This window comes from Amphiura filiformis, chromosome 18, assembly GCF_039555335.1.
Source record: "Amphiura filiformis chromosome 18, Afil_fr2py, whole genome shotgun sequence".
Lineage (NCBI taxonomy): Eukaryota > Metazoa > Echinodermata > Ophiuroidea > Amphilepidida > Amphiuridae > Amphiura > Amphiura filiformis.
The window spans coordinates 33,697,394-33,718,279 of NC_092645.1; the positions used below are offsets into that span (position 1 = coordinate 33,697,394).

The following is a 20,886-nucleotide window of genomic DNA, read 5'->3' on the forward strand; positions in this document are numbered from 1 at the left end:
GTTTATTAGAGAACAAGGACCACTTCCAAGTCTTTTGTGGTACTCTAGGGGTTTATACCTCAGAATCTCACATTTGAAAAAAAAAAAAGTACCTCATCGTTTCCTCGAGCACTGTTGGAAAAGACCGAAAACTACAGACAATGCTGATTTTACACTGAAAAAAAAAAAAAAAAAAAAAAACCTCCCTCCCTCCCTCATCAATGTTCATGAAAATCCTCTGGACGAGAACCAAAATATTAATTTTATACGGCCTAATCATGAAGCTCCAGTGGCCGAGTGGTTAAGGCACCGGTCTCGAAAACCTGAGGTCGTGGGACTCTCGGGGGGATCACTTTGTCTACTTTTCTGAAAAATTACGTTTACTTTACGAATCGGATATTATCGTCAAAATGACAGGAAACTCGTCCAATTTGATAAGATTCCCTTGTCAAGTTGTCATTAAAAAAAATACTAGATTCTTGTCAAAATGACCAAAAAAATTGAATAGTTTGTCTTGTCCGAGAGGGACAAAACAGAATCTTGTCAAAATGAAATGGATAATCTTATGTTATATATATAATGTTATATATAAGAGTTGATATTTTGAAAAATGTTTGCCAAAATATTTTACAATAACATTTTACAGCATGTTTCAAATGTTGTGGTGTTTTTTCATATAAAACATTTTACAAATGTTTTCAAGTCTTTTAATATAACCCGACATTTAAATGTTATTAAAACTTGTTGAACAAATCGAAATATGTTTATAACACGTTTCTAACGCTTTTAAAACCATTTTAGTGTTGGTGGGAGGCCAACACCGAAATATAAAAACAGAAATGTCATTTTTGCCTATATACTGCATACACGTATACACGTTTCGGCGGCGAGACGATTCATGAAAATAACTGTACGATTATATATCATGCCTGTCAATGCGAACCCCATTGCCAACACCATTGATCAAAAGCACGTAAGATACCCTATAATAAGTAAAATATCGAAATAACTACTTCAGTAGTATAACTTTTTTTTGCGGACTTGTCTAAAAACCGAAAATTGGCATGGACTCTTGCGGCTCGGTGAAACTCTTGCTCCAGCCATTTCGAAGGAGAGCCTAATTAGCCTATATATAAAAAATGGCAACATATCATTTTCACGTTTCGCAATCGCAAGATATAGCTTTTTCTACCAGTATGCACATTGGCTGGCGTTTGACGACGTTTCGGCATTTCGGCGAGTGCGGTGGGTACCGCACCGTACCGGGTACCATCTGAAATTATCGTAGCAGCTGGCAGCCGTGGCAGGTACCGGTACATGACGAGAGTATAAATTAACATCGTGCTGGAACTTAATGTTGCGATGCAATGTAGACTATCTATATGAAAGCAAGTTTTATAGTATATTGTATACATCCAATCTTTAAAAGTGCTCAATTTTTAAACCTCGCCACAATTCTGCAAATCTTAAATCATTTCCGAGCTATTTATTGTCCAGTCAATGTGGTTAGACCTATAGACGTAAATGCAACAGAAATGGCTTTTGTTGTCGTAACTTGTACTTAAAGACCTTCCCGATTAGCAAATATCACATAAGGAGAACAAAAAATAAGCGAGGAAAAATGGGGCAAGGATAACATGGTTAACAGGCAAAACGGGCTTTGACATTGATATTGTTTTTGCTCTGTTACACAGGTAAACATACAACTGTGATAAGGCAAAACTAATCTGTTTGAAACGTTTTTTCTAAGCAGAATAATTTGAAACTATTTTCTATCGAAATTTGAGCCCGCATAAGCGGCCATTTTGGTTCATGTAAATAAGCCATTTGTCCCCAACTTAATTTTCAGCTCTCCTTTTGATATGTTATTCAGGAGGATTTTCATTTCCTCGATCGACCGGACTTAAATGTAATACACAGGAAAAACCAATGTAACAATACAAGACCACATTCATCTAACCCTTCATGATCTTTCTGGAGGGAAACTTCACATAAAGGTTTAATGGTACATAATACACCATTTTGATACCAATCTGTGTAGTACTTTGTGAATTGAATACAGTTTTGACTTCTACACTACACATTTTTTTCGCTCACCTGGAACGTTTTCACTAGATCGACTAGCGTCTTCAGCAGATGGCGATGCTGTGTTGATATCCTGCCTACAATCGGGATATTCATACACAGCATCAGCATCTGCTGAAGACACTAGTCGATCTAGTGAAAACGTTCCAGGTGAGCGAAAAAAATGTGTAGTGTCGAAGTTAAAACTTGATTCATTTAATCTATACTACTACGTATGAATATAATTTGTGAAATGTTTTAAACTTCAGTGCCCCTGTTGTTTTGTCTTCTCTATCAGTTTCACCGCCGTCCAAGTTGACGTTTTGTCTGATTGTTTGATGTATGGTTTTTTGTCCTCGAGAGAATTTTCTGTCGGCATGTTGTCCTTCTTTGAACTCTGCGAGCTCTCCTTATAAATGTCTATTTACTCACGCGAGTATTGTCCGCCTTTATCCTCCGAATTGGTGGGATCGGAAATTCACTTTATCTTCTTCGTGAATGGTTTCGTGATGCATATTATATCATGCAACTCGGGAAGACCCGTAACTTTCCCTGATATTCATGGAAGGTAAACTTGATCAAATCCGTCCTTCGTAGAACCATGCCAGTTCTCACTTGCCGCATCAGGGTAAACGTCAATTTTATTACTCACACGGATATGCACATTGTCCGTCTTTTCCCTCCGAATTGGTACGAAATTTCGTCGAGCATTTCTCTTGATGTATGTTTTCTTGATGTATAAATGAGCTTTGCGAGGTAGATGATGTACTTCACTCTTTTATGCAGGAGCCGTAACCCACCACTTTTCGTCATGGAGGGATAACTCGATAAAAGTTCAGATAAGTCTTGGGCAACTTGAATTTTATACATAGGCCTACACCATTTTATACACCGGTCCGTAAAATACATTATTTTAAAATTCTGTGTCCACTGATCTTCTGTCTTCTCCATCATTTTCATCAGCGTCCGAAGTTGATTGTTTGATGTTTGAGTTTTTGTCATTTTCTGTCGGCATGTTGTCCGTCTTTTTCCTTCGAACTGGTGGAATCGGATGTTTCGTCGAGCCAGAAACCGACGGATGTTCTTTAATGTATTTGTCTTCATCTTCTTCACGGATGGTGTCTTGATGCGTAGATGAGCCGTGTGACACAGATGATGCAACTCCAGAGGATTTTTCAGGGTGGACCCCGCTGTCATAGCCAGCAGAGGACTCCGGTACGATTCCCGAATTTCGCCTCCCATTGGCATCCGTTATTGATGTTTGTGGATAAGTAAAACTTGATGCTATTGATCTTGATCGTGAGGTCATTCGCAACGCACGATGATTATCCGATTTGACAAAATATATGGCGTAGATTTTGGCGGCGTATAAACACAGGAGAGTCACAGTAGCGTTCACGATCAACCCTAATGATGAATACCCGGATCTATAGTACGCATCACCTACGGTAAAATAAGTCGACGAGAATGCAAGGAGAACCACCAAAGAGCAAAAAGAACAGAATGTAATGAATTTAGTCTCGTTATAATTTTCTGGTAGTTTTCTGGTGAGGAACGCAAAAGTGCAACATACGAGGACGATGAAGATATTCCATACCATGACTCTGATTGTTTCTCCTTTACTGAGGATGCAGGTGATTTGGAGGTAGCGCATGTGCCCCTGCGGGAGTTCTTCTGTGACATGTGGCTGTGCATCAGCGACCATCCAGATTATTACCCAGGCAGTCTGTGTGAAAAAGTAAAGGAAGATAAAAGGGAACAAAAAAGATTGATATCAAGTCATTTTAACAAGCAAACGATAAACTATAAATACCTGGTCTTCAGAACTTACTAGATATGGGTACTTTTTCGAGCGTCAGTAAGGCTTCGAAATCGGCCAAACAGGGGGTATTAAAGTCCCATACTCCGTGATAGAAAAGCTCGTTCTACATACATTTAAGGTTACTGTAAAGTTTTTTGGAAGCAGCATTTTAAAAAGTGTAATACTTGAAAAACGCTTGCATAATTTTGCAAAATCTTGCATAATTTTGCATGAAAAATGGGTACACACCGTAAATTTGATGGAAAAAGGAGGTATTGAAAAACGAAACATGTTTATCCACTACCGGGCAGGGTGTGTGTGTTGGGGGGGGGGGGGGGGTGAAAAACTAAATTCGGCTCGTTTCGAGATCTTTTAATGCTCTTGAGATAAAAAATGTCACTTCCCGCGCTCCGTATAGAGGCTTTTCCAGTTAAAATCCATACACCCCTTATGGAAGAGATGACTTTAATCTCACACACAAGGGGTGTATGTTTCAAATGGATTCACCCATTCAGGTAACCATTCACACTCCCTGTGTGGAACTGAGATTTAGGTCATGGGGGGTATGGATTTCAATTTTATTTTTTTATTTCAGTACTCATACGCCAACTTAGGGGGAGCGGGTTATTGTTGAGAGAAGGAAGTGAAGTATTTTTATAGTATTGCACACAATTTAATTCAAGTGTGTCGAAACTGAAATGAAATATATTTAAAAACTTGATTTTGGACAAATTTGGCAACATTTCACAATGGCATCAACGCTTGGCCAAACGGAAGTACGTTCTTGTTAATTGATTAAAATGATAAATTGATGAAGATTAAATTCTGTGAAACTAAAGAAAAACAAAATCACAATTTCAGGGGTTTCTTGGGGAAGTTTTTGGATTTTGCAATTTTTTATGTGTCATTATCATCACGTGACAGATGATGAGCGTATGTCCAGCGGGTTTTTCCCAACTATTCATTTTGACCCATGCAGCATGTAGAGAAACGGTGCATCACATTGGTTCAAAGTTTTGAAATTATTGGATTTAAAGTTGAGAATGCCTTCTTTTCTTGGTGTAATTTGCAAAAAATATCTTGCAGTTTCTGAGTCTCAAGAGGTGGAAAGGAAACGGACATGAAGGTGACGTGGTTGTTCTCCGTTATCCACTTTTTCACAAATTCCGAAAACAAATCTTAATATTTTGCTCTAAGAATATTAGCTCCACAAAATGTAATCTGCAGTAAGTACAAGTGACTCATTTCGGAATGCGATCATGAAATAAAAAAAAAAAAAAGTTTCCACAGGCTTCGTTGGGACTCGAACCAGCGATTCTAAACTTCCTTCGATTACGCGTCTAGCGCTTTACCACTCGGCCACCGTGGCAGTTGAGTAGTAGACTGCGCTGCATTCCTTTTTTTTTTGATAAACAATTCATACGTTTCCATGCATGAAACCATTTAAAATCTATGACGAAACACATCACATCTCCAGTGACTGCCCTGCCCAGTTTTCTCATGGATATCTGAACTGTTGAATCAGTACAGGAATGATGAGTTTTCCATGGTCAGGTCAGAGAGATTAATTTAGGGAATGATAAATTAAACTGGTCTACTACAGTAGACTAGTTGAGTAGATGAGTGTAATGATAAAAGATAAATCTCATAATAGCTCATAATGCCATCTTTAGCCTTTTGTTTACTAAAAAAAAGACGCGTTTTGTAAAGATAGATTAGCCGTTTTGTGCATAAATAGCACGAACGTTTGGGAAAGGTTTCAAACAAATAATAAAGACACTGATGTGATGATGAAATTGCGTAAGTCGGGAATTATCTGCGTCGCAATGTTTTGTTTTGGTTTTAGGAATTTGACCTTAAAATTTACGACTTCATGACATTATCATTTGAAATCAACAAAAAATATTTCAACACTATATGTCCTCATTCTTTCTCTAGACTGTTTTGTACATGTATGTGAAATAGCTTCAACAATGGTTCGCTGCATAATGGTAAAAATAGCCTTGACCTAAAAAAGGGCGAGAGGTACCATATTTACGGATTCAGGCTAAATTTAAAATTGATATAAAACGTTTGTTTTTTGATCGATTACAAAAATTAATTTTTTTCGTATAAAGAAATTGTATCTGACGTGAATTACACTACATTTTTTATTCCTAGGGCTCTTTGACTTCTTAAAATAATTGTTTTAATGATAGAGTGAATCCACAGTGACTGGCCCTCTATAATTACGCACAAAAGATCGACCCCCCTTAACTTACTTTGCAGTTCATGTTTGTTTGTTTGTTTGTTTGTTGGTGTGTGTTTGTTTGTTACTTTGTTTACCCAGGTTGGTTCGTAAAGGGCTTACGCCTGGGTCCAGATAATGCCTCAATGCACTAGCCAGACTAACGTTGGCCCCAATTTGGCCTATTTAAACATGATAAAAGGCATGCTGGTCCTAATAATAATATAAAGCAAGAAATGAGCCCTTGGGTCGAGAGATAGGGAAACTGGGCATTTTTATTCCATGCTTCGCTCCGGCACACTAATAAAAACGTATGTGTTAATTTTTATAAATCTCTTCTGAATCAGTTTACTTTTAGAGTCTTGGTCGCTGTTACTAATCATATTTTGGACTATCTACTGCAGGCAATTTCCCGTGATCGCGACACTTGGTTACTACAGTTCTTAAGACTCGGTGTTCGCCGCTCCAGAGTAAAAGACCCCTTTCAAATCAGTGATAGCATGTTTAGAACCTACATTCAAAAATCGGCGCCGCAGACCTCTGTCAAACTTGAGAGCCTTCACAGAATGACACCCTTTAAAAATTGCTGAATATTTTTAGTTCGACTTCAAGTAGGCCTACTTACCGGAATTAAAGTGATAGTGACGGAAAGAGCAACTTGAAAGTATGGGCTGATGAAATGTGGTCGCTTCACCGACTTCATGCTGGCTCTGAAGATTCGATACAGGCGGATGGTCTTCATGGCTAGCGACACGTAAATGAGAGAGGTCGCTATTGGTGGTCCCAGACGGTGCATGACGCAAATACCGCTGGTTAAACGAAATACGCCAAATAGAAGAGCTGTTACGTAGGCTAAGAAGATACCTGCAAAAATAAAGAAGAAAATATGATTAGCAGAGTAAATGCTGATGTTTTATTTGAGAGGAGAGAAAATGATTAGGCTACAGCGGATTTGCCTTTAGTGCATGAGGTCCCGGGTTCAACCCGGCGGTTAAAATTTCTCCCCATGGTTCATTTAGAATTGGGTAAATGAATCATGAAAGTACTCCGTCCTTCGGAGGGGCGTTAAGCCGTCGCGACGGATACAGAGCCAAACCTGTATCTCGCAGCCAGTTTCGAAAAGAGTAGGGTGTTAACCCCTGACTGTTCCCAACCCGTTCCGGTGTTCAAATGGACCCCAATGGAAATAAACTTCGATAGAGGCTTTCTTGGGTTATCCAGGGTTGTCAAAACCCGAACAAATCAAATAAAATAAAAAATACCATATCTCCATATCTACCAGTATTGTGCATCAACAACACACGATTAATTAGCACGCAGTATGTCGCGTCGAAATATGTAGGCTATACGCCATATTGTGCAACTTTTGAATAAAGGCATTTGCCTGCCAAAACAATTTCAGAATGCTTAGGCAATTCGACACGTATACACAAAATTTCATTTTGCCGAAATGCTGGCATTTTGCCGAGTCTTTGATCAAAATACCAGCATTACGGCAATAACCTTTAATTGTTTCGGCATAACATTATACTTACAGGGCAGAAAAATTGCAAACATAATTATTGAACTGAGCTTGTTAAGGGGTGGGGTATAAATGTTTGGACAGTGTATATTGTGGAGCACATCAGACATATCGAATTGCATTCTGAATACGAAGAATGGCCTTCTGATATCAAATAATTTGGATTTTTTTGAAATTCGCAATGTATTTAATACACATTTTATGCATGGCAAATGATTAAAAATTGATATTTTTGATATTTAACAATACTCGTAGTAAACTTTATAAATCTGATGATCTATAGTTAAAGTGTATGTATAGGTGCGACGAAAAGCCGACGATCAATTGAAAATTGTGACCTTTCGTATTGAAGATATGAATTTTTTTCCCAAAACACCCAAAAGAATTAGGTCATTTGGGAAAAAATCCATATCTTCAATATGAAAGGTCAAAATTCTCAATTGATCGTCGGCTTTTCCTCCCAGCTACATACACTTTAAGAATATATCATTAGATTTATACAATTTATTTCGAGGACTGTTATATATCAAAAATGTGAAAAATATCAAATTTTAATAATTTGTCATAAAATTTGTATTATATCGTGAATTTCAAAAAATTAAAATTATTTGATATCAGAAAGACATTATTCGTATTCAGAATGCAATTCGATACGTCTGATGTGCTCTCATGTCCCACAAAAAATACTGCCGAAACGCTGAAAACGATTCCAGATCCCTTAATGTCATTGAATTATCTCACTGGCAACACAACATCAAATAAAACAAACTGGAAAGGCTACAATCCCGGCCATAAGTCGTTCGAACACTTGTGTAAAAGTAGGATTGTTTTAACCCGTATTTTAGTTATATTTAACATATTGAAATTTAGATTTCTTTGGTGTAAAGTCTGAACCCGTTCCTACTACTACAGCCCTCCCCCTCCCCCACCAATCAATGTTGGATGTCTCTAAGGGTGCATGGCCAAATAAACAACTACCAACATTGTACCAGGGGAATGGGGGCATATTTGCAGTACTCATGTTAAAGTGTTCGAACAATTATGACCGGGATTGTAGCTAATCATATTATCATGGTTCACTTCTCACTAACGAGAATTCCGCGATTTTCCGTGAAATCACAGTATTACATCAATTACCGAAACTTTCTTTTTGTTTTATAGTAACGTTGACAGAATAATCTCTGGCATTCATTTGCAATGTTTCAGATGCACATAGTAGGCCAAATGGTAGTTTGTAATTGGAGGATGTTGATTAAAGTAAAACATCACGATTCGACTCGCATGCCAAAATCAAATCTCAATAAAAATCCGCCGAGTGCCTGAATTCGGCATGCCATCGCTTTGGTTTTTGGAATCACCAGAAAGAGTTGTGAGTTGTCCTACATTTGGGACTACAACAAACCATGCATTGTTTGTCGAAGCAGCCAAAAAAAATCATTAATTCATAATTATTGCAAAATAACACTTTGATGTTTTGCAAAAGTTCTACAAATCATATACTTTGTTTCAGCCCTCTTTACAATATAACCTAACTCAAGAACCACTGGACCTACAAAATATATCTGTAATATTTGAATTCTTCTATACATACTCGTTATGAAATGATCAATGCAATGTTTGCCAAAGCTCACTAGCATTCGAATGCAAGATGCTGTGAACTACCAAATCACAACAGTTTGAAATAGTTGCTATAATACCTTATAGTGAAATTTCGTAATTCATGAAACCAAATAGTGAAAAAAATATATAAGTAATGTATATATCATATCAAAGGTTATAGTATACGCCCTATGTAAGAAATGATATTTAATTTGACCAAATATAAAGGGTTTGTCAGATATAAATAAATATGACTGCAATGTCAGTTTCGGAAGTATACACTCCCAAAACTGTCATATTTAACCTGCTCTAGTTCCTGTTGTTGTTTGAAACAAATAAAATTGGCATATTTTCAAAGATGATGAGTAACAATTTTTGTTTGAAACTTATTCATTCTGAATCTTTGTTCGTTCAGTATTAAACAAAATGACCTCATTTATTGGTTTCGGACGTGCAAAATGTGTACATCCGAAACTAAACAAATGAACGTCCGAAACCGTTGACCATTGATTAATTGCACCTCTGATAAAAGGTATATCTTTTGCCTTTTTTTTTCTCTGGTTGTTTTCTTCAGTTTGTTCCCTTTTACAAACAAACCTGTACCAGTTTCCATCAAGGACCCACCCAAACACTTCGGGGTAATTTGATAGGAAAACAATTAGTAACATAAAATTAAAATGACGATATTTCTGAATACGTCCGAAACCGAGGTGTTTTGTTTTATCTGTCACCCTAATTAATAATGGTAATGGTAATTGAAATGAAATATTCAGGATTTATACTTTTAAGGTTAGCAATTATTTTCAACTGTTGCGATTTGGTAGTTTACAGCATCTTACTAATGGTAGTTAGCTTTGGCAAAAATTCCATTGAGTAGCGAGTGTGTAGAAAACTTCAAATATCACAGATATGCTTTTGTATGTCCTGTTATTTGTAAAGAGGGCTGAAACACCACTTTTGAAAAACGGACATAACTCATTTACAATAATAAATCAAGCAAAATTTCAAAGTATACATGTATGATTTGTAGAATATACTTTTGCAAAACATCAAAGTTTTATTTTTCGATAATTTATTGATTTAGATAATGAAAATACCCCGTCTACCCTTAACCAAGGATGCTTAATGTAAAACACGTGCATGTTCAAACTCAAACCATGTCATGGGCTATTCCATTTAAAATCCACACTCCTCCCCCTGTGGAAGATTTAGCTAAAGTCTGCAAAACATCAAAGTTTTGCAGAGGGAGTATACGTTTTGACTAGAATAGACAATTGGGTTACTTCCATTTGAAATACTCACTCCAATTGTAGAAGGTACATGCAGGTAAAGTCATAATACAGGGAGAGTATGGGTTTCAAAATGATTAACTGTGACCAATTACATTTGAAAAACATACTCCCCCTGCCCCTGTGGAAGATATTTCCAAATTCTTCCACAGGGGTAGTGTGGATTTGAACTGGAATAGCCCAACTGAGACATACTAGGTCCTCAAAGTCTCTGAAATGTTCGTCCGAATGTACGGAACTGCCCATTACTGTTTATGCCTTAATTTTGATTTCGGAACTGGCGGCAGCGAGATCTTCGTTACTTACCTACAAACATCACATAGGATAGCTCTCTACTGGACGCCTTGATCAGTGCTTTCTCTCTGTGATAGACATACAGACTGGTAATAACAATCGCGAAAAGAATCAACAACACAGAAATGGTGATAATAGCTGCAGCCCAACTGTTGCTACGAAGTTCGATATCGAGACACGCCGTAAAGTCCTCATTCGGCATGCCATATGTGCCATTCTCTAAGTCCAAACATGCTAAGCATTCAGTGTTATTGTTAATCACGATTTCAAAAGGCTGACATTTAATGCACTCCCAACAGCATGGGTTATCCGGAATGACGTGGCGTCTTTCGCCTGGTTCACACGGGAGGCTACAGACTGATATTGGCGCTCCTGTGGCGTCATCAACCTCAACGTACCATGGAACTAACTGTCCTATCACAGTCTCACTGGTTACGTCATCGTTCCACTCGCCTACGTCTACAAATTTGTAGCCATCCTCAAATTTCTGGAAATTTCTAATCGAGTATCGACCCGATGCGTCGCCGTTTTTCGTAAAACTAACGCGGCCATTGGCAAGACTCTCAAAACTTGTATTTAAAAGTTGGTCAACAAGTTCATCGCGGTCAAATTCCGCCGATACACCAAAGCAAGCAGCGCAATCATTAACTGAGTCGCCGCATTTAGCGCGGCACATGCTATCTAATGCATACGCAAAAGCGTAGACAGCATCCATGACCAAAGTTTCGTGTGAGGTGACATTGGAATCTATGGCTCTCGGGGTGGCGTTTTCACAAACGTCTGAATCGTTGCATGCTCCATAATATTTGAGAAATTCGGGTAACCATGGATTGTCGCTTGCCGCTGGCGTCAGTGATCTGAAGTATGAATGAAAGTCGGGTAAAGTCTCAGATGAAGGTATCACTGTAAATGAACCTGTAGGTTTGAAAAAATGAAAGAAAAAATGGTAAGGTGGAACATATATTCAAAATGAAACGTTCCAAAAAGTATACAAAATGAGGGGGAGGGAGGGAGTATTTCACATAGCTATATATAAAAATCCATTTCATCTTTGAGCTTTGGGGAAAGATCACAATCAAATAGCATTGGACATCGACCATTAATTTTGGCCTGCATTTGTCCAAAGTAGGGAATGTTATATAATTCCACAGAGAAACGCTTTCAGTGTGAATACTGGCAGAAATGCTTTGCATGCAAGAGATATCTTAAAGTACATATCAGAATTCACACTAAAGAGAAACCGTATCAGTGTGAGTATTGTAAGAAATGCTTTGCACACTGAGCAGCCAACTCAGAGGACACATCAGAACTCACACCAAAGAGAAACCATATCAGTGTGAGTATTGTCAGAAATGCTTTGCAAGTAACACCCAACTCAGACGACACATCAGAACTCATACCAAAAAGAAACCATATCAGTGTGAGTATTGTATTACATTAACTGTAATTAACCATTATTGATCTTTTCCATGGTGGCGGCGACAGGGAGGTATACCTCCCAGTCAGAACCGCCCATATATGCCCAAAGTAAAATATCATAATTACGAACAATTCCACTTTTTGCGGCAATGTTGCGCAAATAATGCAAACAGAGTCGTACCCAGCGTTCTTGGAAGGGGGTTGTAACATTTAAAACAATTGGGCGTTCTCCCCCTAGAAAATTCATGCACACTGGGCAGAAATGACACCCCTTACCATGCTTACACAAAGCGTCGGGATTTCTTTTATAGAACCCAAACCATTCCTCTTGTGTGTCACCTTTATTTGTCTCAAAGTGCACCGTGGCAAGGTCATGCTTCCCCGAAAACACGATAATGTGCGATTGTGCTTTTAAAATATATCTGGTTATATTGTATAGAGTTAGTTATCTGAAGGGGGGAGTGGGGTTATCCCGAACACCTTTTCATTTAAGCCTACACATTAAAACAACAATTCACCCTCTTCATCAATACAATATTTCATAAGCATCTGAAAACCGACCTGACGAAAAAAAGTCAAAAGTGTCTAATTTCGTTTTTAATATTTTTTGAGAAGATCCCCAACATCTTGACCCAAATGTGCATTTTGTGAATGTAGTAGGCTAGCTTTTACTGCAGAGTAGTGTGATAGCGTCACCTTTCTCAGGTTAGCTATATAACAGCACCGTTCGGGATTACCCCGCGTTCGGGATTACCCGCCGTTGACTGGTTCTATTTTGGAAATAAGTGCTGATTTGAGTATCAGACGGCAAGTTCGCGTTAAAGTTGACAACCAAATTATTTTGCTTGATTATGCTAAATTCAAATATTTTGTCTGCCAAGCGATATTGGAACCCCCTGACCCTAAAAAATTATCCCAACCCCCTGCATGTTCATAGGGGGAACAATTTTAAATGCTCCAAATTCACTATAAAACATGTCAAATTATTTGTCTGGGTCAAAGGATCACAAAAATGTAATATATTTTTGCGTACGACATATAATTAGCAAGTTCCAGGGTCAAGGTCAATACAGGAGAACAAATTAAAATTGGTCCTTTTCGTAAAAATGAAGGCAAACTGTTCCGCAAGGGATTCAGGATAATAATAATTTTTACTATATGTGATGTCAAGTTCAGAAGATAGATGATAAATAAATACAAATTCCATTGAATCATATATAGTAATCATATTGTTTAACTCTTTGCTGTGTAACATGCAAACTAGACATCGCAGATAGTGCAAACTATTCTTTTTCTGAAACCTCTTACCTAGGCAAATAATTTTGCCACAACTTTTACGAAAATTTGAGCAACTTTAACTTTTGACCCATACACAATTAAGCAAATCGACCTGTGAACTTTTGTACCCTATAACTTCTTAACGATAGGTCGTACACACAAACATTGCACTTCTAGGATCCATGGGGCCAGATGCGTAATTTGACATGTTTGAAAGTGTTATTGGGAGAAAAATAATTTTTGCCTATGCGATCCTATGGGGGGGGGGGTCTTTTTAAGGGTCTCGGTCTTAAAATATTGCTTGGCAGACAACAGATTCGAGTTCAGCATACCCAAATTAACAAAAATAAGCTTGGTTACAAACTTTTACGGAAATTTGCCGCTAGGAACGTGATTTTTCCAGTCTATAATTAATTACGATACGCTGAAATTGTGCACCTTTCTCACATTGCCCGCTAATTTCTTTTGAGGTCGACATTTCTATTGATGATACATGTGTTTTTTGTTTTCTATTATCAAAACTCGAAATAGAGCGGAACCAGTTCAGAACGTTGCAATTCAGACCAATGTGATCTAAATTTATATTTTGCATTACTGCTATCGTACTTTTTAATAAACTCTCAACCTTGTTGTCAAATTTTAAAAGGCAAAAAAGTCGACAAAAAGCTATTGGCTTTGTACATTACAATCTGTGGTGTCCACAGAAGCTTCGGGGATAAAATGGGGACGACAAAAAGTAAAAAGCCTCATATGGAAAGGTTTCTATACAAAAACGATTCTCTTATAAACCATCATGCGCACAGTTTCCACCTGGATACACCTGAGCACACATTTTCGTCCAAGAGCTTCCAAGCAGAGAACAACAAGCAGTGAATGTCTTTGATTATAATACACGGTTGAGTGCATAGCAATGTAAGAGCTTTGGTGCTTCTAGCTGAAAAATGGGCCTCTTTGATTGGTTTTTGTCGAAACCTCAAGTGTTCTCTTCATCCAATCAGAATTTTTTTTTCATATCAAACGAAAGCTAACACTTCCCCTATACACTTTTCGTCACTAGGTCAACAGATAACGCAATTCAATGTTATAGCAAGTCGAATGTGAAAAAGCTGTTGAAAACTACCTATCCAAGCACATTTTTTGACCAAAATGTAGGTTTTAAAAGTCAAAACCTCAAGTATTCCTTACAATATTTTTCAAATTTTATGTCATTAAATGAAAAAGCACACTTATATTGTCCATATACTAGCGTCACAAGAATGAGCAATGGTCAATTCTCTTTAACTTGCAAATATTGTGCAAAAAGTTACTATTTTCGCCTGTTTTGTCATACTGTTGTAAATTCAATGAATTACGACTTTTAAAAAGAGCGCTTAAAAATTGATATGTTGGGACGAAAATCTATATAAGCTTATAATTTTATAATTAAAAAACAATAAGAAACAAACAGACGAAAATGTGGCAAATGGGAGGGACGGAAATTTGAACTATCGGGACAAAAATTAACACATGTGTCATGGGGACGAACATTTGCCTTTGCTCCCCCTCCCTGAGCGTGGCGCAATGGTTAGGGTACTTGCCTTTAGTGCATGAGGTCCCGGGTTCGATTCCCGGCGGTGGCGATTTGCTGGGATATTGACTTGAAAAAAAAGTCTGAAATTAATTGGCAACTTCTGTATATTAAATTCAGACTTCCGCTCTCCCCATGGTTCATTTAGAATTGGGTAAATGAATCATGAAAGTACTCCGTCCTTCGGAGGGGACGTTAATTAAGCCGTCGGTCCCGTGTACAGAGAGCAATACCTGTACATGTATCTCGCAGCCAGTTTCGAAAAGAGTAGGGTGTTAACCCCTGACCGTCCCGGTGTTCAAATGGACCCCAATGGAAATAAGCTTCAATAGAGGCTTTCTTGGGTTATCCAGGGTTGTCAAAACCCGAACAAATCAAAAAAAAAAAAAAAAAAAAATATAGACTATGGCTAAACGGATGCACAGCATCATGATTAATTATGAAAACGCCCTTGTCCTTTTTGTGCTCCAAAGAAGCAGTCGAAATGGATGGTGTACAGGTGTATGGAATAAGACTCCCGTGCCTTACCTTTCAGTTCATATTAAATTTATGTTTATACTGCACCATAAACACAAATTGTCTACATAAAAATGGTAAATTATTATTTGTATGCATGAAAATAACTTGGAACCAGATTTGCATGACTAACTGTGTGTTGAATATATACTCTTGTGGCAAATACAACTAATAATGGGCATAATAAGCATCCCCCGCAATAAAAACTTCACCTGATAACGAGCCCAACAGTACACTGCAAAAACAGTGTTTCGAAATTATGGACATATTGGTGTTTAGAAATTTAGCATTTGAATACTTTAATGTTTAGATCTTAAACATCTAAATACATAATCATATGAAATATGTTCAGGATCAAAGCAATAAAATGTTTAAATTCTACACATTTAACATGTTTAACATTCTAAACACCAATCTGTCCTTGAATTCTTAATCACTGTTTGCAGTGTTTCGTTTGTCGTTTTAAACCTTAACAAAACCATATACAAATTAATGTAATAGGCCTACCGTGTATATTGTATCAAAATCTGTTTATGTATTAGGTATGGCATCCCAGCAAACACAAAAATGTTTTGATTTTGGTCAAATCGTTTAAATTTAAATGTCGTAGACCTAATATGAAAACGTTTTATTTGAAAAAACAAATGATGGCCGTTGCTCGCTATATTCCATCACCTTTCTTGGGCAAATGTCGAAACTTGTGAGAAATGCCAAAAAATAGTTTTCACGTATTTGTGTTGAGGTATTGTCACCCATTGTTAATCAGCCTATAACATGTATAATATATTATATAGGTGTTACACAGATCGAAGTACGCGGCGAACCTGGGAATGGAAAGAGCACATTGTTCTTGAACAACTCGTGTTTGTCCTTGGTTTAAGTATGAACATGATGAACATGGTATTTTAATATAATGGTTAAAGAAAAACCGCTCACAATGGATCGTGCGTAATCATGTTAATACACACAGCATTATCTGACCCAAGTGTTTGAGATATGTGTTTTGTAACAAATTCAAAGTGCGATATTAACTTGTAAACCGAAGGGACGGTGTTTTTATTTTATTTTGGATTTGTGACGTGTGGGAGAATGAGTTTCAAAATACGAAACCCTTTTCTGAAAAAGTAGGCCTACACGTAGAACGTGTTAAAAAATGTTAGAACTACAGCTATATAGGGATTTACAGTAAAGGGTTCAGGATTTATTAGAAACTACGGGTACATACCTACTGCAACTTCTTCGTTTCCCTTAGTAGCATCCTCCCCATAGTTCCCCCATCCATCACCTCCTATCCAGATAAACGACCTGGTCGCGTTCATCCTGGATGCTGCAGAGAAGATGTTCTGCACCATCTCTAACTGGACAAAGAGTATCACCACCGTGGCGTGTTTGGTTTCTTGTAGGTCCAGTAATTCTTCCATGACATCATCAAAATCACCTTCATCGGCAACCAAGGAGATAGTTCGTGTAATACCGACACATATATCATTTTCCGCAGCGAGTGCCGTGAACTTTTGCTGGGCGCTTTTTCCGTAGGTATCATCCGAGTTCAGAAATGAGATGTACTTCCATTTGTAGTGCAGGATGATATCGATCATGGCTGTTACTTGAAAACTGTCTGGTCCGACTACTCTCAGGAAATACGGGAATGTTTTAGCATTGCTTAATTCATCACTGGTGGATAGGAATGAGACCTGAGGCATATGGTAGAGACCAAACAAGATCGCAGCTTGCCTGCTGGAAGAACTTCTTTGAGCACCAACCACACCAACGACTGGTTTCTTCTCAGGACACGGATCACCCATGCAACATGTTTCTGATGCATGTGATGGTACAAAGTTTAAACTCTCTCCAAGTGCTGCTGCCGTATTTGAACACGTATCCCGTATCTCAAAGCCAATGTTAACGTTGGGCAATACAGTAGAATCTGAGTTAATCTGATCTATTGCATATACCATGGCTTCGACTCTTTTTAGAGAACCGAGGTCCCGAAGAACACCGCAGCTTTGGGATGAAGAGTCGTAGAGGTGAAGAGGAATCAATGCACCTAAGTTTATATCGCCTTCTTTTGTGTAACTTACATCGCTTATGTGGTCCTCGTAAGAGTGAGAGTGACACAAATGTACATCGAATAAGAGAACCAAAATAACAGTTATAAAGGCACATGATCTGGAAGGCCAAATGTTATATGTAGTCCTAGCCGCGTCTTCGCGCAGAATATTCCGAGGAAACATGGTGACGTTATGTTTGTTATCGTAGCCCGTCTGCGTTTAATATTATGCAGAATATTTCTGTTGTTTGGTAGAAGTTTGGTAGAACTGTCGCTTGCCGTGGTAGGTTTACTATTCGATACAGGTAACGATGGCAATCCAATGTTGAAATGATGGTATGTATGTATAGTATAGGTCCTACTTCAAAGTTGTAAATATGACATGCAGCAATATGGTTTGCAGCTTGAGGAAGCTCAGAAAAAATGTCACACCGTAGTCCTGGCCCAGCTTATGAAGGATGCAGAGTATATTGGTATCATCACCTTAATACTTGCAGAATAACTTGCACTAAATGCTCGTCTTTCAACACATTAACGTCAAAGTGAATACATCAAGCTTAGTCGAGTATAGCAAATATTTAAATCCCTTGATCGTGTCCAATATAGTTTTGCACGTAGAGACCTAGGTATGATATACTTTGTGTCCTTATAAGCCTACTTTAAAGGCAAAGTTGAATTACTCTCTATAGCGTATTTCAATCATCCGATTTCCCCGTGATGTTTCCTGGCGCTGCCGAAATGAATACACTCAAGCCCTGATATGACTGTATGCTTGTAATAATGAAGAAATGTCACTTTTAAATCACATGCTGAGTTAGACAACACTTGTAGCAAACAGAATGCAGATACACACTTTGCTGGTGAAACAACTGCTGCGGTTTTGCCGGCGGTATAAAGAATTGTGGAAAAATTGTCACGGGGAACCTGTTTGCGTCAATAGCCGAATCAGCTCTACTCTATTATTTGCAATACAAATGATTATCTTTCAAGTTCATTTAGCCAACTAAAGCGATAAATCATAACCTGCGACCTAGGCCTGCGACTGATTCCCAGACCATAATCTTCCAACAATAACTTCTTTGTCACGTGTGTGGCTAACTATATATAAATATAAGTATGTATTGTTATTGCGAAAACTGGAAATTACAACAAGTCACAAAGTCAAGTAAATTTTACATCCCACGGTTGAATCGGTTTCGTGAATACACAGCTTCCACACGGGTAGCAGGTATAGCAATAGGCACGTGTAAATAGACATTGCCACACAGAATGGTAGTTTCTAGTATCCAATACCATACATTTGGATATGTTTTGAAAGTTGACAATACATAAATACATACACAATAGAGTGTGATAAGATTATATCAATTCAGTTTTTCTACATGTTTCGAACGCACCTGTGTGATAAGGTTTTGAGGAGCAAATTACAAAAGAGAAATTTAAAACACCGCGCAAATTCCATTGAATCCACATTTGTCCAATAATCTATATCTGTTAACCTTTATCATAATCCTAATCTTCTTCCTGGTTCTTAGCTTGAGGCTGCGCCTCGTCACCTTTGATCACCATAATAGTTATAATAAAACGAAATTTTATATAAAGGTGGTTCAACAATCAACATTATACCAATATGAAAACATACCGTAGAATTCCGTCTAGAAGCATATATGCCTCTAAACGAGGGTTTTTTTAAACGAAAGATATGAAAGGCCAATACCCTTCTCAAAACATTGCAATAGATTGGTCTTACATATATACATGTTTGTACAGCCGCATTTATCAGTAATATAGTTGTTCAAACTCCAAATAACGTTTTTGTTGAGAGTCTCTTGTGTCAAAAAAAACCTCGTTTAGAGGCATATATATGCTTGTAGACGGAATTTTACGGTATTCTAGAGTGGCATGATTTTAAGCAACGTGATAAACTATCAACTGTGTAGCACGGTCAAGTAGCACTAATTTGTAAAAAGCAACTAACAAACAAACAAATGACACCATACATTGCTATCTTCAGTAGATAGTACCTATTTATAACAAGCAACTAACATCACACATTGCTATCTTCAGTAGACAGCACCTATTTATAACAAGCAACTAACACCACACATTGCTATCTTCAGTAGATACCACCTATTTATAACAAGCAACTAACATCACACATTGCTATCTTCAGTAGATAGCACCTATCTATACCAAGCAACTAACATCACACATTGTTATCTCCAGTAGATAGCACTTATTTTTAACAAGCAACTAACACCACACATTGCTATCTTCAGTAGATATCACCTATTTATAAGAAGCAACTAACACCACACATTGCTATCTTCAGTAGAAAGCACTTATTTTTAACAAGCAACTAACACCACACATTGCTATCTTCAGTAGATACCACCTATTTATAACAAGCAACTAACACCACACATTGTTATCTTCAGTAGATAGCACTTATTGTTAACAAGCAACTAACACCACACATTGCTATCTTCAGTAGATAGCACCTATTTATAACAAGCAAATAACATCACACATTGTTATCTTCAGTAGATAGCACCTGTTTATAACAAGCAACTAACACCCCACATTGCTATCTTCAGTAGATACCACTTATTTATAACAAGCAGCTAACATCACACATTGCTATCTTCAGTAGATAGCACCTATTTATAAAAAGCAACTAACATCACACATTGCTATCTTCAGTAGATAGCACTTATTTTTAACAAGCAACTAACACCACACATTGCTATCTTCAGTAGATACCACCTATTTATAACAAGCAACTAACACCATACATTGTTATCTTCAGTAGATAGCACCTATTTATAACAAGCAATTAACACCACACATTGCTATCTTCAGTAGATAGCACATATTTATATCAAGCAACTAACACCACACATTGTTATCTTCAGTAGATAGCAGCTATTTGTAACAAGTAACTAACATCACACATTACTATCTTCAGTAGATAGCACCTATTTATAACAAGCAACTAACATCACACATTGCTATCTTCAGTAGATACCACCTATTTATATCAAGCAACTAACACCACACATTGATATCTTCAGTAGATACCACCTATTTGTAACAAGCAACTAACACCACACATTGCTATCTTCAGTAGATACCACCTATTTATATCAAGCAACTTACATAAGACATTGCTATCTTCAGTAGATAGCACCTATTTATATCAAGCAACTAACATCACACATTGCTATCTTCAGTAGATAGCACCTATATCAAGCAACTAACATCACACATTGCTATCTTCA

General features: G+C 37.5%; 1 protein-coding gene across 1 annotated transcript; it reads right to left on the minus strand.

Moving 5' to 3' along the window:
- Positions 1 to 2,180: 2,180 nt before the first annotated feature.
- On the minus strand, positions 2,181 to 18,670 carry LOC140140140 (metabotropic glutamate receptor 2-like). The gene is made up of 4 exons (XM_072161980.1): positions 16,781 to 18,670; positions 10,788 to 11,690; positions 6,697 to 6,935; positions 2,181 to 3,769 (listed from the first exon to the last, which is right to left on the minus strand). The coding sequence occupies exons 1-4, from the start codon at positions 17,787 to 17,789 to the stop codon at positions 2,957 to 2,959; spliced, it is 2,964 nt and encodes a 987-aa protein (XP_072018081.1). The 5' UTR covers positions 17,790 to 18,670; the 3' UTR covers positions 2,181 to 2,956.
- Between the last annotated feature and the right edge of the window lie 2,216 nt (positions 18,671 to 20,886).